The 12,309-nt window shown below is 55.7% G+C and overlaps 1 protein-coding gene across 1 annotated transcript in view; it reads right to left on the minus strand.

The window, feature by feature from the left end:
* Positions 1-12,309, minus strand: part of LOC120399493 (tubulin delta chain-like) — a 32,231-nt gene that overhangs the window by 2,377 nt on the left and 17,545 nt on the right. Inside the window, exons 5-9 of the mRNA XM_039527775.1 lie at positions 10,102-10,386; positions 7,726-7,867; positions 5,555-5,734; positions 2,553-2,640; positions 2,095-2,344 (exon numbers count right to left, since the gene is read on the minus strand). Coding sequence (XP_039383709.1) covers positions 2,095-2,344; positions 2,553-2,640; positions 5,555-5,734; positions 7,726-7,867; positions 10,102-10,386 — 945 coding nt within the window. The remainder of the gene's footprint in view (positions 1-2,094; positions 2,345-2,552; positions 2,641-5,554; positions 5,735-7,725; positions 7,868-10,101; positions 10,387-12,309) is intronic.

The following is a 12,309-nucleotide window of genomic DNA, read 5'->3' on the forward strand; positions in this document are numbered from 1 at the left end:
TCACACTTGCTGGCTGGTCACCCTACCACCAGGAGACTGTCAGTGTGGGGCACTGCTGGACGGCTTCTGAAAAGCAGCAACGGGATGTAAGCAACAGGTCACCAACCCGTCAATCGTGATCAACCGCTCAATCCTGGGCACTCTCCCAATCGATCACGATCTCCGCTCACGCTAGTGCAGTGGGGCTGCCTGCCGCAGTCCCATGCCACTCTCTGAAGCGGCCAGCACACCCCTGCAGCTGTGGAGTGGGGCACACGCTGCTCCTGCCTGCAAGCACCGCCCCCACAGCTCCCATTGGCTGGGAACAGGGAACTGTGGCCAATGAAAGCTTTGGGGGTGGTGCCTGCAGAGAGGGGCAGCATGCGGAGCCATGTGCCCCCCCCCCCAGGGGCTGCAGGGGCACGTTGGCCCCTTCTGGGAGTGGCATGGGGCTGCAGCAGGCAGGGAGCCTGCCTGCCTTCGATTGGTGGAAAGCTAAGTGCTACCCAGGAGGAGGCAGCACCCAGAGCCAGCACCCATACCCCCTCCTGCATCCCGAACCCCCTCCTGCACCTCAGGCCCCTGCCCCAGCACTGAGCCCCTTCCCAGAGCCAGCACCCCACACCCCCACCCAACCTCCCCCTGCCGGAGCCCAGTGAAAGTGAGTGAGGGTGTGGGAGAGCAAGCAAGGGAGAGAGGAGGGGATGGAGTGCGTGGGGTGGGGTTTTGGGGAAGGGGCGGGGTAATTCAAAAACTGATTGTGGGTGTAAAAAGGTTGGAGACCCTTGATCTAGAGTGAGACTGTGTTGACCTAACTACGTTGACCAAAGCACTACACCTCTCCTGGAGGTGGAGTTAAGTCAGCATAGTGGGCGAGTTACGGCGGCGGGCGTGCCATTTGAGTGTAGACACTTACAGAGTTAGGCTGACGTGAGCTTCCTTGTGTCGACCTAAGGCTGTGGTGTAGACGAGGTGATACTCTACTTCTCCTTCCTGCCTCAGCTCGCTCCAACCAGATATTGCCCACCCCACCTCACTCGCTGCCCCCTCCCCACCAAATCCGAGCCCTCCCACATCTCTGTCCCTCACCTCCACCCTTCCACCTGCAGGGACCCTTCCCCTCACTGCCAGCATCCTCCCCCTCCCCTTATCCTGAGCCCCGGCTGAAACCTGCTTCCCCAGGCTGGCTTCTAGCCACTCGGACACTGGCCAGTCCTCAAGGATCAAATAACCCCTGGTTCCCTTAGAGCGAGTAGGTGATGTTAGCTCCAGCCTGGCTCATTACCTCCTGCCTTCCTACATAGCCCACCCGGCTGGGCACAGTAGAGATTCTCAGGGTGTCTCCACAGCAGCGGGCCAGCCGCAGGTATCTAGTTGCTGTGTAGACGTACCCACAATGACCTCGACCTGAATTCAGTCCTGGGATACATGGAGGCAGCTCCACTGAAGTCAATGTTTCTGCTTCCACCAGGCTTGAATTGGTTCCTCATGTACCAATAGAAAGGATGGCCTTGTGGTTAAGGCCTGGGCTTCAGGAGACCTGAGCCCAGTTTCTGGCTCTGCCACAGACTTCCTGTGGGACCTTGGGCAAGTCCCTTAATCTCTGTGGGTCCCCCTTCCCTGTCTGTAGAATGGAGAAGAATGCATCTGCCAGGATAAATGAAAGTGAGTTTCTGAAGGGCTCAGATGCAAATACTTAGACAAGACCAGCAGTGAGTTCAATGGACTTGGTGAAGTCTATGCAGGTTTTAAAGGTAATAATTGGAGATATACCAATCTCCTAGAACTGGAAGAGACCTTGAAAGGTCATTGAGTCCAGCCCCCTGCCTTCACTAGCAGGGCCAAGTACTGATTTTGCCCCAGATGGCCCCCACAAGGATTGAACTCACAATGCTGGGTTTAGCAGGCCAATGCTCAAACCACTGAGCTATCCCTCCCCCATGCAGGTTTTCAGATGCCTCCCTAGCCTGTGACCTTTTCTCCAAAGCAAAGAAACCCTCTTGAGCACAAGGATGTGTGACACTCTGGTCTGACCTTTGCAGACTGGCTGCATTTGTCAGCCTGCCCCATATCCCCAGCAGCCATATGCACAGAAGAGGGCCCAGCGAGACTGACCTGTCCAGCAGCGGAGAGGGAAGGGGTTCCAAGGAACACAGCGGTAAGCTTGCTTCGGCTTCCTCAGCACCAAGTCACGGGACAGAAGAAAGGTGGCCTCTTGGTAGCTGCAGGCTACAGCCAGCACAGAGGTGCTATAATGCTGCAAACAAGGCAAGCTAAGGGCAAAGCAGATCCAGGGATGACCTTCAGAGCTCTCCCCCAGCTGGCGGGGAAGCGTTCTCCTGTCCCATCTTGAACACTTCCCACCCTAGAGTTGCCAAGACTGGGGTTTGAATCTGAGGGACATTTTGATCACAAATCTAGTTGTGTAGGGAGGGGGCCACCAATGGACTCCTGTGGCCTGCTGGCTAGAGCAGCAGCCTAGGACTCAGGAGACCAGGGTTCTATTCCTGGCTCTGCTAGTCATGTTCCCCTTTTGGTGTCCCAGTGGGATGGGCTGAAGGTGGTGTCCATACCATCACCTGTACGATGGGGACAATAATACTCCTTTCCTCCCGCCCTCTGTCGGGCTGGACGATCAGCTTCTCGGGACCTGCTAGGGGTCTGGCCAGTGCCTGGCATAACAGGGCCTCAGCCTCAGTTGGGGCCCTCTAGCTTAGAGGTTCTCAAACTTCATTGCACCATGACCCCCTTCTGACAACAAAAGTTGCTACATGACGCCAGGAGGGGGGACCAAAGCCTGAGTCCGCCTGAACCCCGCTGCCTCGGGCAGGAGGGCCAGGGCCAATGCCAGAGCCCCACCGCTCTCGGCAGAGGGGCCAAGGACTTCAGCCCTAGGAGGGGGGCCTGTAACCTGAGCCCCCCACACACTCAGGGCTGAAGCCTTTGGGCTTAGGCCCTGGACCCCAGCAAAGCTAATGCCAGCCCTTGGTGACCCATTAAAATGGGGTCACGACCCACTTTAGGGTCCTAACTCAGCTTGAGAACTGCTGCTTTAGCTGGTACCCGTAATACGGGCAACAATAGGTATGGGAGGGACACGCTCACAACTCCACCTTCTCAGCAGATCAGACTTTTAAAGAGACCAGTCCCCCAGGCAAACTTCTGGGCGCCCAGAGGTCCCATCCTGGCCTGCATTTAAATCTAGAGGTTTCCAAATGTATTTCAGGGCAGATGAACAGAGGCAGGGTTCGTCCCCGCAGTTAGCTGGGATGTTTCGGAATGTGAAATCCTGATGACCCTGTATCTCATCTTGAAGGTTATGAGGCATAAACTCGAAGCCAGCTGGTTTAGCTTTCTCTCTTCTCCCTGCCCCAGCCAAGGGCCATGGAGCACTACTACAGGGCTTTCCAAGGGCCTGTTGGCTCAGGCCAGAGGCAGGTAAAAGGGAACGTGTCTATCTGGTTCATGTTCTCTCCTTCCTCTACCCGAGTCCCCAGTTCAGGCGTATTTGGAAGACGTGGTGCTTGTAAAGAAAGGACACGGGCTGTGCTGGGTGAAACTCCCGGGGCAATGAGTGCACAATAGACGATGCCAGGCTGTCCCAAAAGACCGTCCCCCTGGGAAATGAGAAACAAACCAAATTCACCAGGAGCTACAGTGAAAACTAACACGTCGGTTTCACTGAAAATTACTGGGCAGAGCCTGAGCTTAGTCAAACTAAGGTAAGTCCATCGACAGGCCTCCAATAAAAAAAGCATAAACAGCTGCATGGGGCCAATGTGACAGTAACACCAAAGCATCAGGGAACGCAGCAACGTGAACTCTCCCACGCTGCATGGGGCTCAATCCCCTCTCACACAACCAAGCCGCCCAACAGGTACCATACAGGGGGAAGTGTCCAATGGCCGTGCACTGGGTGCGCAGACACCACGGGTGCAATGCACATGTGTAATCATGCCAAGAAGAACTTTATTTTTTGCATTTCATTTCCAAACAAAGGGGAGATAAAAGTGGCCCAAGCCCATTAGAAATTAAATGGGTCCCCACTCAGCCTTGACCTCACTCGAATGAGGTGGGGACGAAACGCAGACCCCACGTGTCATTGACGATGACTGGGTGAGGGAGGGGCAGGGTCAAATCGTTGCTGCTTTGATTCCCTGAGGGGTGAAAGGCATTTTCTGCCAAGCTGTGTTAGCCGGGCAGCGGTGCACCTGCCATCTCGCCAGCCCCAAGTGAGTAGGGGTCCGGCTAGGTCTCCCCTGCAGCATGTGTCAGCAGAACTTACACAGCTCAGGGCTGTGAATAAACCACCCATAAGCGCCGGCGTGGACAGTACTCAGCTCTCCCGTCGCCATGGCTACTGCCTCTCGCAGAGGTGGTTTTGTTATGCCGACGGCAGAGCTCTCTCGTCGCCATAGAGCATCTTCACCAGACGTGCTGCAGCAACATCGCTGTCATAGGCACCGACTTCGCCTCTTTCCCCTGCGTGTGCGACCCCCGCTCTGCTCCAGGCCCCACCCCCACTCCACCCCTTCCATGAGGCCCCACCCCCACTCCAACCCCTTCCCCAAATCCCCGCCCCGGCCCCACCTCCTCCCCTGACTGCGCCACATTCCTGCTTCTAACCTCCCTCCCCAAGCGTGCTAACGCTGCCAAACAGCTGTTTGGCGGTGGCCGGGCGGGAAACGCTGGGAGGTAGGTGGAGGAGCGGGGATGCTGCGCGCTCAGGGGAGGTGGGGAGGGGCGGGGAGCTTGGCTGCCAATGGGTGCAGAGCACCCACTAATTTTTCCCCATGGGTGCTCCAGCCCCAGAGCACCCACAGAGTTGGCCCCTTGCTAGCCTTTGCTGGCTTCTCGGTTTCCAGGGAGAGTGTTGCAGGCTAGTTACCCTGTAATATCCAGTTAGCTATTGCTGAGTTTATTAATAAGGTCTTTGGATGTAAAGGACTCATGCATGCGGCTTTTGCTGTCTATGTTCAATTATCTATGCTCCCTTGGTCCCTCCATTTGCACACTGGGAATATTTTGACTGCACCTAGGAGTTTTTGCCTCCATGCACAGGCACTGGCTCCATGGGTGCTCCGGGGCTGGAGCACCCACAGGGAAAAATTGGTGGGTGAGCTCCCCGCCCCCCCCCCACCTCCTCCCAGCACACCGTGTATCCGCTCCTCCCTCCCAGTGCTTGCAGCCACCAAACAGCTGTAGGAAGCGCTGGGAGGGAGGGGGGGAGGGTTAGGGTTAGGCTTAGGAGGCGGGGCTGGGATTTGGGGGAGGGGTTGGAATGGGGGCAGGGCAGGAGTGGAGTCAGGGCAGGGCTGGGGGCAGAAGGGGGTTGAGCACCCACCGGCGCCAGAAGAAGTCAGCGCCTAGGCCTCCATGCCAAAGGATTCGACAAAAGCTTTCTATGCACTAGATTTTATGGGCCAGATCCTCAGCTGGTGAATACTGGCACAGCCCTGCTGTAATTGATAGAATCATGCCAATGTATACCAGCTGGGGACTGCAGTACGTCTAGTGTCATCCGCAGAGCACCAGCAGCTGTTGGAAAGAAGACAAATACCTGTGCTCGGTTCACCTTCCTGTCGTGAAAGCCTTGAGAGGGTAAAGCAGCTCAGCAAGGCAGGAAGTGACGTAGGTGTTCATGGCAGAGAGGGAGACCTGGGGCTGCATGTCAGACGCTGGCACTTTCTTCCCAAGCAGGGCTGTCGTCCTCAGCACGGCATCGTTCTGGAACAGGAGGACGCCGTCGACATGTCTAGACAAACTGGAGTCACTGTTCCTTTGGCGTTAGGATCTCAGCCACAAGTCCTTAGGCAGGAATCTCACGGAAGTTAGTGGAACTTCTGCTCGGATCAGGACTGAGCAAGTCCTCACAGCTCACCCCGGGGCTACATCAGATGACCATGTGAGTGAAAGCCCATTCCTTTGTATTAGAGGAGTGCTTACAGGTCCCAGCCAAGATCAGGGCCTCATTGTGCTAGGTGCTGTACAGACACACAGCGAGAAACAGCCCCGGCTTGAAAGCTAAAGAGGCAGGAAAAAGGGCTGGGGAAAGGTGGGGTGATTGAGACGACGTGACTTGCCCAAGGCCACTCAGGAAATCCGTAGGAGATGGGGGAACTGAACCCAGCGCTCCTAAGTGCCAGGCCAGCGCCTTACACCTGCAACCACGCACCCCCCATCTCAGCAGTAGTGCCAAAACTTCCCGTGCCCAGTCTTCGCCCAAAACTTCCCTCGCCTAATCGTACCAGTTACTCCAGCATCAGGGGCTGCAGGTCTCAAACCCTGGTCCACAGAGCTCTAGAAGCCACTACTTTCCAACCTACCACCCCAGGATTGGCTAGGAGTTGCCACAACTTGAAACTCAACTTTGACAGAGGACTCCCGGGCTGGGCTCTGACTGGCAAAACCCTGAGGGTCCTGATTGGTCCCCTGCTACTATTTAAACCAAGCAGAGGAACAGGAAGTTGTCTGCGTAACTGGGTTTTCCCTGCTTGGGATGGCCGGCCTGCCCTGCGCTACCTGTTCCTGCTGCCTGACTCTGACCTCCTGGTACCCTGACCCTCACTCCCAGCGTGCCCTCTGGCCCATCTCAGACTCTGACCTCCTGGTACCCTGACCCTCACTCCCAGCGTGCCCTCTGGCCCATCTCGGACTCTGACCTCCTGGTACCCTGACCCTCACTCCCAGCGTGCCCTCTGGCCCATCTCGGACTCTGACCTCCTGGTACCCTGACCCTCACTCCCAGCGTGCCCTCTGGCCCATCTCAGACTCTGACCTCCTGGTACCTGACCCTCACTCCCAGCGTGCCCTCTGGCCCATCTCGGACTCTGACCTCCTGGTACCCTGACCCTCACTCCCAGCGTGCCCTCTGGCCCATCTCGGACTCTGACCTCCTGGTACCCTGACCCTCACTCCCAGCGTGCCCTCTGGCCCATCTCGGACTCTGACCTCCTGGTACCCTGACCCTCACTCCCAGCGTGCCCTCTGGCCCATCTCGGACTCTGACCTCCTGGTACCTGACCCTCACTCCCAGCGTGCCCTCTGGCCCATCTCGGACTCTGACCTCCTGGTACCCTGACCCTCACTCCCAGCGTGCCCTCTGGCCCATCTCAGACTCTGACCTCCTGGTACCCTGACCCTCACTCCCAGCGTGCCCTCTGGCCCATCTCGGACTCTGACCTCCTGGTACCCTGACCCTCACTCCCAGCGTGCCCTCTGGCCCATCTCAGACTCTGACCTCCTGGTACCCTGACCCTCACTCCCAGCGTGCCCTCTGGCCCATCTCGGACTCTGACCTCCTGGTACCCTGACCCTCACTCCCAGCGTGCCCTCTGGCCCATCTCGGACTCTGACCTCCTGGTACCCTGACCCTCACTCCCACCGTGCCCTCTGGCCCATCTCGGACTCTGACCTCCTGGTATCCAGGCCCAGCTGACTGCTGCTCCACCCCCTCGGTCAGACAGCCCAGCCCAGCCGTGACAGCCAGTCATCGAGAGCGCCTGCCAGGAAAAGCAGGGTAACTCAGTGTAGCTTATTCCATAGTTGCCTACTAGGCAATAGGTCTTACGCTCTCTATTTCTCAGGCAGCGAGCTCTTTGGGAGCAGAGAGCGGGTTTTTGCTCCACACTGTGGGAATCACCCTAGTGCATGGTGATCAGCGTCCGGCTCGTAGTGTCACACAGCCCCACAATTCACTGCTGACCTATTGTCACTGCCCAACTCCCCAAGCTCCCAGGAACGTACCTCTGGAGCCACGAAAGGCACAGCAAGGAGTTGTAGTGCTGCAGAGGGCTCTCGCCACCCTGGTGCGGGGCTACCGTCACCGACAGGATCTGACCCAGGGAGTACTCGTCTCGGATCGCTTCACACAGCCGGGAACTGAGGCCTATGGGATAAAGCCCCCAAACCTGTTCATAAACACGATCGGCCTGGCCTAGGGCAGAGAGCTCTGGCAATCGCAATGCTGGTCTCCTCCATGCATGCCTGAGAGGCAGTGTGTTCCAATGGGAACTGGAAGCCAGGAGCCCTGGACGCTAGTCCCAGCTCAGCTACTAACCCACTGTGTAACCCCAAGCCAGTCAATTCAGCTCCGTGCCTCAGTTTCCCTGCCCACCCTTCATTTGCCTTGTCTGTTTGGACTGTAAGCTGTTTGGGGTCAAGGACTGTCTCAGTAAAAGTATGTACAGTGCCTAGCCCAGCAGGCCCAGATTTGGACTGGGGTCTCTATATGCAATAAATAATACTCGCCAGTGGCCACAAGGAGGTGCTCACTGCATGGTGCTACTTAAGAGCTGATGGTGTATTAGAATAGTAGCAACTATTATAGTTAAGGCGGCATAAGCATTTCCATTCCAACCCCCTGTTTTCAGTTGGGGGTGTGTGTATAAATAGAACTTTCACCTTTCCTGCTGAAATCTTCCAGGATTGTTCTCTTCCTGGCAGTAAATTTTTCTGGCAAGTTTGACCAATAATGGTCTAGCCCAGAGGTGGGCAAACTATGGCCCGTGGGCCACATCCGGCCCATGGGACCGTCCTGCCTGGCCCTTGAGCTCCTGACAGGGAAGGCTAGCCCCCGGCCCCTCCCCTGCTGACCTCCCTCCCCCGCAGCCTCAGAGCAACGCCAGCGTGGGAGGGGGCTGCACTGCTGGGGCAGGGGAGAGCAGGAAGGGAGACCTCACCTGCAGCCTCAGGGGAGCAGGCGGGCAGTCCGGGTGGCGGGAGCGCCGGCAGAGGACTCAGGAGGAGCACCGGGTGACTGCGCAGCTGGCTGGAGAGAAGCAGGGCTTTGAAGGGGAAAGCGCCGCTTCTCTCCGGCTGCCCCTGCTCCTCCTGAGTCCTCCGCCCATGTTCACAGGGCCGCATTCTGAAAGAGGCTTTAGAGGAGGGTTGGCTAGGGGGTGGGGTTCCTGGGGGGCTGTGGATAGGGGTCGGGGCGGTCAGGGAGCAGGGGTTGGATGGGGTGGGGTCCCAAGGGGGTGGTTAGGGGTAAGGGGTCCCAGGAGGGGGTGGTCAGGGGACAAGGAGTGGGGGGGGGTTGGATGGGTCGGGGGTTCTGAGGGGGGCAGGAAGTGGGAGGGGCCGATAGGATTAGGGTTTGGGGAGGTACAACCTTCCCTACCCAGCTCTCCATATAGTTTTGGAAACCTGATGTAGCCCTCAGGCCAAAAAGTTTGCCCACCCCTAGCCTAGCCACTTTTGAGTGAGAGGAGAGTGGGAAAAATACACTTTCCTCATTATAAAAAAACCTCTTGAGATATCCTCTAGCTGATCTCACAAGGTGTTCTGCTGAGGCAGATTAAGCTGAGCACAAATGTCAAACTCACTGAGCTGTGCAGAGAAAAAAAAATGTAGCGAAAGCCTTCAGCGAACGAGGCAGGCTCCATCGGCGTTCCTGCCTTCTTCACTGCACCTCTTGCCAATGCTGCACAGGGCCTCATAAGGAGATAGAAACCATCAGAATGGCCTAACCAAGCATTTCCATATTATAGATTTTTTTCCTATCCTTTTTCTGTAAATAAAAAACCTTAGAAATTCCATCAATAAACTATGTTAAAAATGTTAACGTGGCCTGTTAAACACTCAACATCCAGGAAGTGACAGTTGCATGTAGAACCTTAACTCTGCCCCCATGAGTGCTTGCCTAATTAAGGGTTACCTAATATTTCTCCAGTTATTCGTTCTAATTAATACCATTTTTCTTCTACAACCTTAGGTACACGTATGCAGCATCAGCTTGTAGTGTGTGGGGGGGAGGTTGTATGTCAGAGTCCTTTGGGAAACCACTATCACGAAAGGTGCAGAGTACCAAATATGCTGCAAGCAACAATGAAACACCACAAGAGTAACAGTGAAAATGTGATGGCAAATGTAATCCAGATAAATTTGCTTCACAGTTCCCTGCCATTTCCCTCCGATTGCACATGTGGAAAGCAGGCTTCTGGCTGGAAGGAAGTTTGTACAATGCACATGGAGGGAAATGTGAAGTAACCTGGCAGGACCTACTGAAAAAGATACACGTTCTCTTGTTTTCCCATCACAACATCTACCCAGCCCTCCAGCCATGAAGTATCCAAGCACCTTCCACAGAAAACCAATTGCAAGGGCAAAGTCCCTACACACCAGCTCCTGTACCATCACTGAGGCTATGGAAAAGCACCGTCCCACAGTAACAGTCTCTGCACTCGACCTCCTTCCGCAGACTCTCCATCGTCCTTCCTAGGAGGTTCCTCTCGCTGGCTGAGTGCAGACCGTGGTATCCTGTCAACATTAAACCATTTAGAGGCCAAGGTGAGCTCATCTCAGCCGTCGGTGCCCAGACAGATCCATTCTGCAGGGTCACACGACTATGATTCAACACCTCATTCATCTCTGCATTGAGGGCATATCGTCTGCATCTGAATCCTTCTGCGTGTCACTGGGTCTAAACCAATCTCAGCAGAGCAACAGCTGTTTCCAGTGCAGGATGAGTGAAGGCCAAACAGCACATACACACTTCAGGCTACTCTGGTTTTACGCCAGGAGTTTACACACAGGAGTGCACTGGCCCCAGGATCAGGGGAGCCTAAAGCCACCCTGGCCTCCCACCCCTCATGCCAGGCACCACACAACACTCAGTGTGAGCGGATGGGTTTATTGCCACACGTTCCGGAGGCTCAGCTCCAGCTACCTCCTAGCGCAGTGAATCCAGATCCTGTGTGCACGCATCAAGAGCATCTGCTCTACCACGGCCATGCAGCTCCAGGGACAGAATGGAAGACTGTCCCTCCCAAAACACAGGGCTGCCAGGATCAAGATGCAGAGGCACTACTGGAACACGAGCAGGGAAGGGCTAGCTTTGACCGCAGATCTGTAGGTGGAGATGGGTGGGGCAAGGGGGCTGAAAGTCCAATACGGAGGCTTGCAATTAAAAAAGGGGGGGAGGGGCGCTCTGTGAATTGTGGGCAAGAGAGCAGAAGCAACCTCCAAGGAGGTAGAGGAAGGGCTGCTTTTTCTGTGGGCTGAAAAGGGCCTTTTTATTACTGTTTGTGATGGATGTGGGCATGGTGGGAATATTTTTGATGCCTAGGTGTGCCTCAGTTTCCCTCTGGGCTTTGCATTGCCATGCACTGAGCGTAAAGGGAAGGGGTAAAGGGTTGACTGAGCAGCCTGGCTGGAAACTAGAGTCATAATAACCTGAACAAAATTGGCACCGGTGAATGGAGGCTCCAAAGAGAGAATGGAAACTCCAAGAGCCAGGACAATCACGTTTAGTGACCACGGCCAAGCAGAAGTGGAGTCTCCCCCTGCCCATCCCCCCAGGGAGCTGAGCAAAGCCCCCCCACCAGTGGGAGCACAAAGAGGGAAAACGGTGTCAGGTGGGTGCATAAAGAGCTGAGCTCACAGAAATACCCTGTGCATAGTAGGAAACAGAGACAAAACAGAGAGAAAGAGACAGGGCAAAAATGGATTCTGCAGCAGCTTGCCTGGAAGAGCCTGATGCTGCCTTAGCCTTTGCTCCTCTAGGCTGACCTGGTGTCCCCACAAATACTCACTGGGAGCGTGGGAGGGGTACAGGACAAGCCCAGTGCTGGAGTCTGGCTTTGCTGGAGGGAGCCATGGAGAGGGGTGTGGTTGGTTGGCACGTGACGGCCCAGTTTTGGAGTCCTGGAGGTCACAGGCCTGCGCTGTGGAACTGTGTAGGTCCTTGGGGCCCAGCACACTAGAGGGGTCACTCCCAAGGGACCGGTGACTGGGGCCTAGAATGCACCCTGTGGATCTGTGACGTTAAAGCCAAACAGTGCGACACGCTGGATAACACAAGACTAGGAAAAGAGACCTTAGTAATAGACACTGGGACGTCACTGGAGCCGTGCTAACTGACATTGGGTGAGGATCTCGCCCATCTTGGTTTGCTGATGGAGGATGTGGGATGTGGGATGACTGTCATTTTCTCAGAGAGCTAAAGGAGAATTTCCCTTAGCTAGCAGTAGTAAGGCTTTTACAGTCTTATCATAACATGCAGGATCCAGACCCCATTGTGGTAAGCACCATGCAAACAGAACAAGACAGTCGCTGACAGAAGGAGCTCACAACCGAAGTACAAGACAAGAGATCGACGCAGACGGATGGACATGGGAGTACAAGGAAGCAATGAGACAGCACTGACAGGCTGTGGTCTCTGCACAGCAGCAGCCGAATCTGTTAAGCTATAACGAGAGATGAGTGGCTTTCCTTGCCATGGCTTCCAGCAGAGCACAATGGCGCACGTACATTGCAGCCGCAGGTGTGAGGGAGGAGCTGCCTTTCCTCAGGAAGCAGGTGGCTAAGAGCTGCATCGCAAAGACATTT

The sequence above is a fragment of the Mauremys reevesii genome, linkage group 2, assembly GCF_016161935.1.
Source record: "Mauremys reevesii isolate NIE-2019 linkage group 2, ASM1616193v1, whole genome shotgun sequence".
NCBI lineage: Eukaryota > Metazoa > Chordata > Testudines > Geoemydidae > Mauremys > Mauremys reevesii.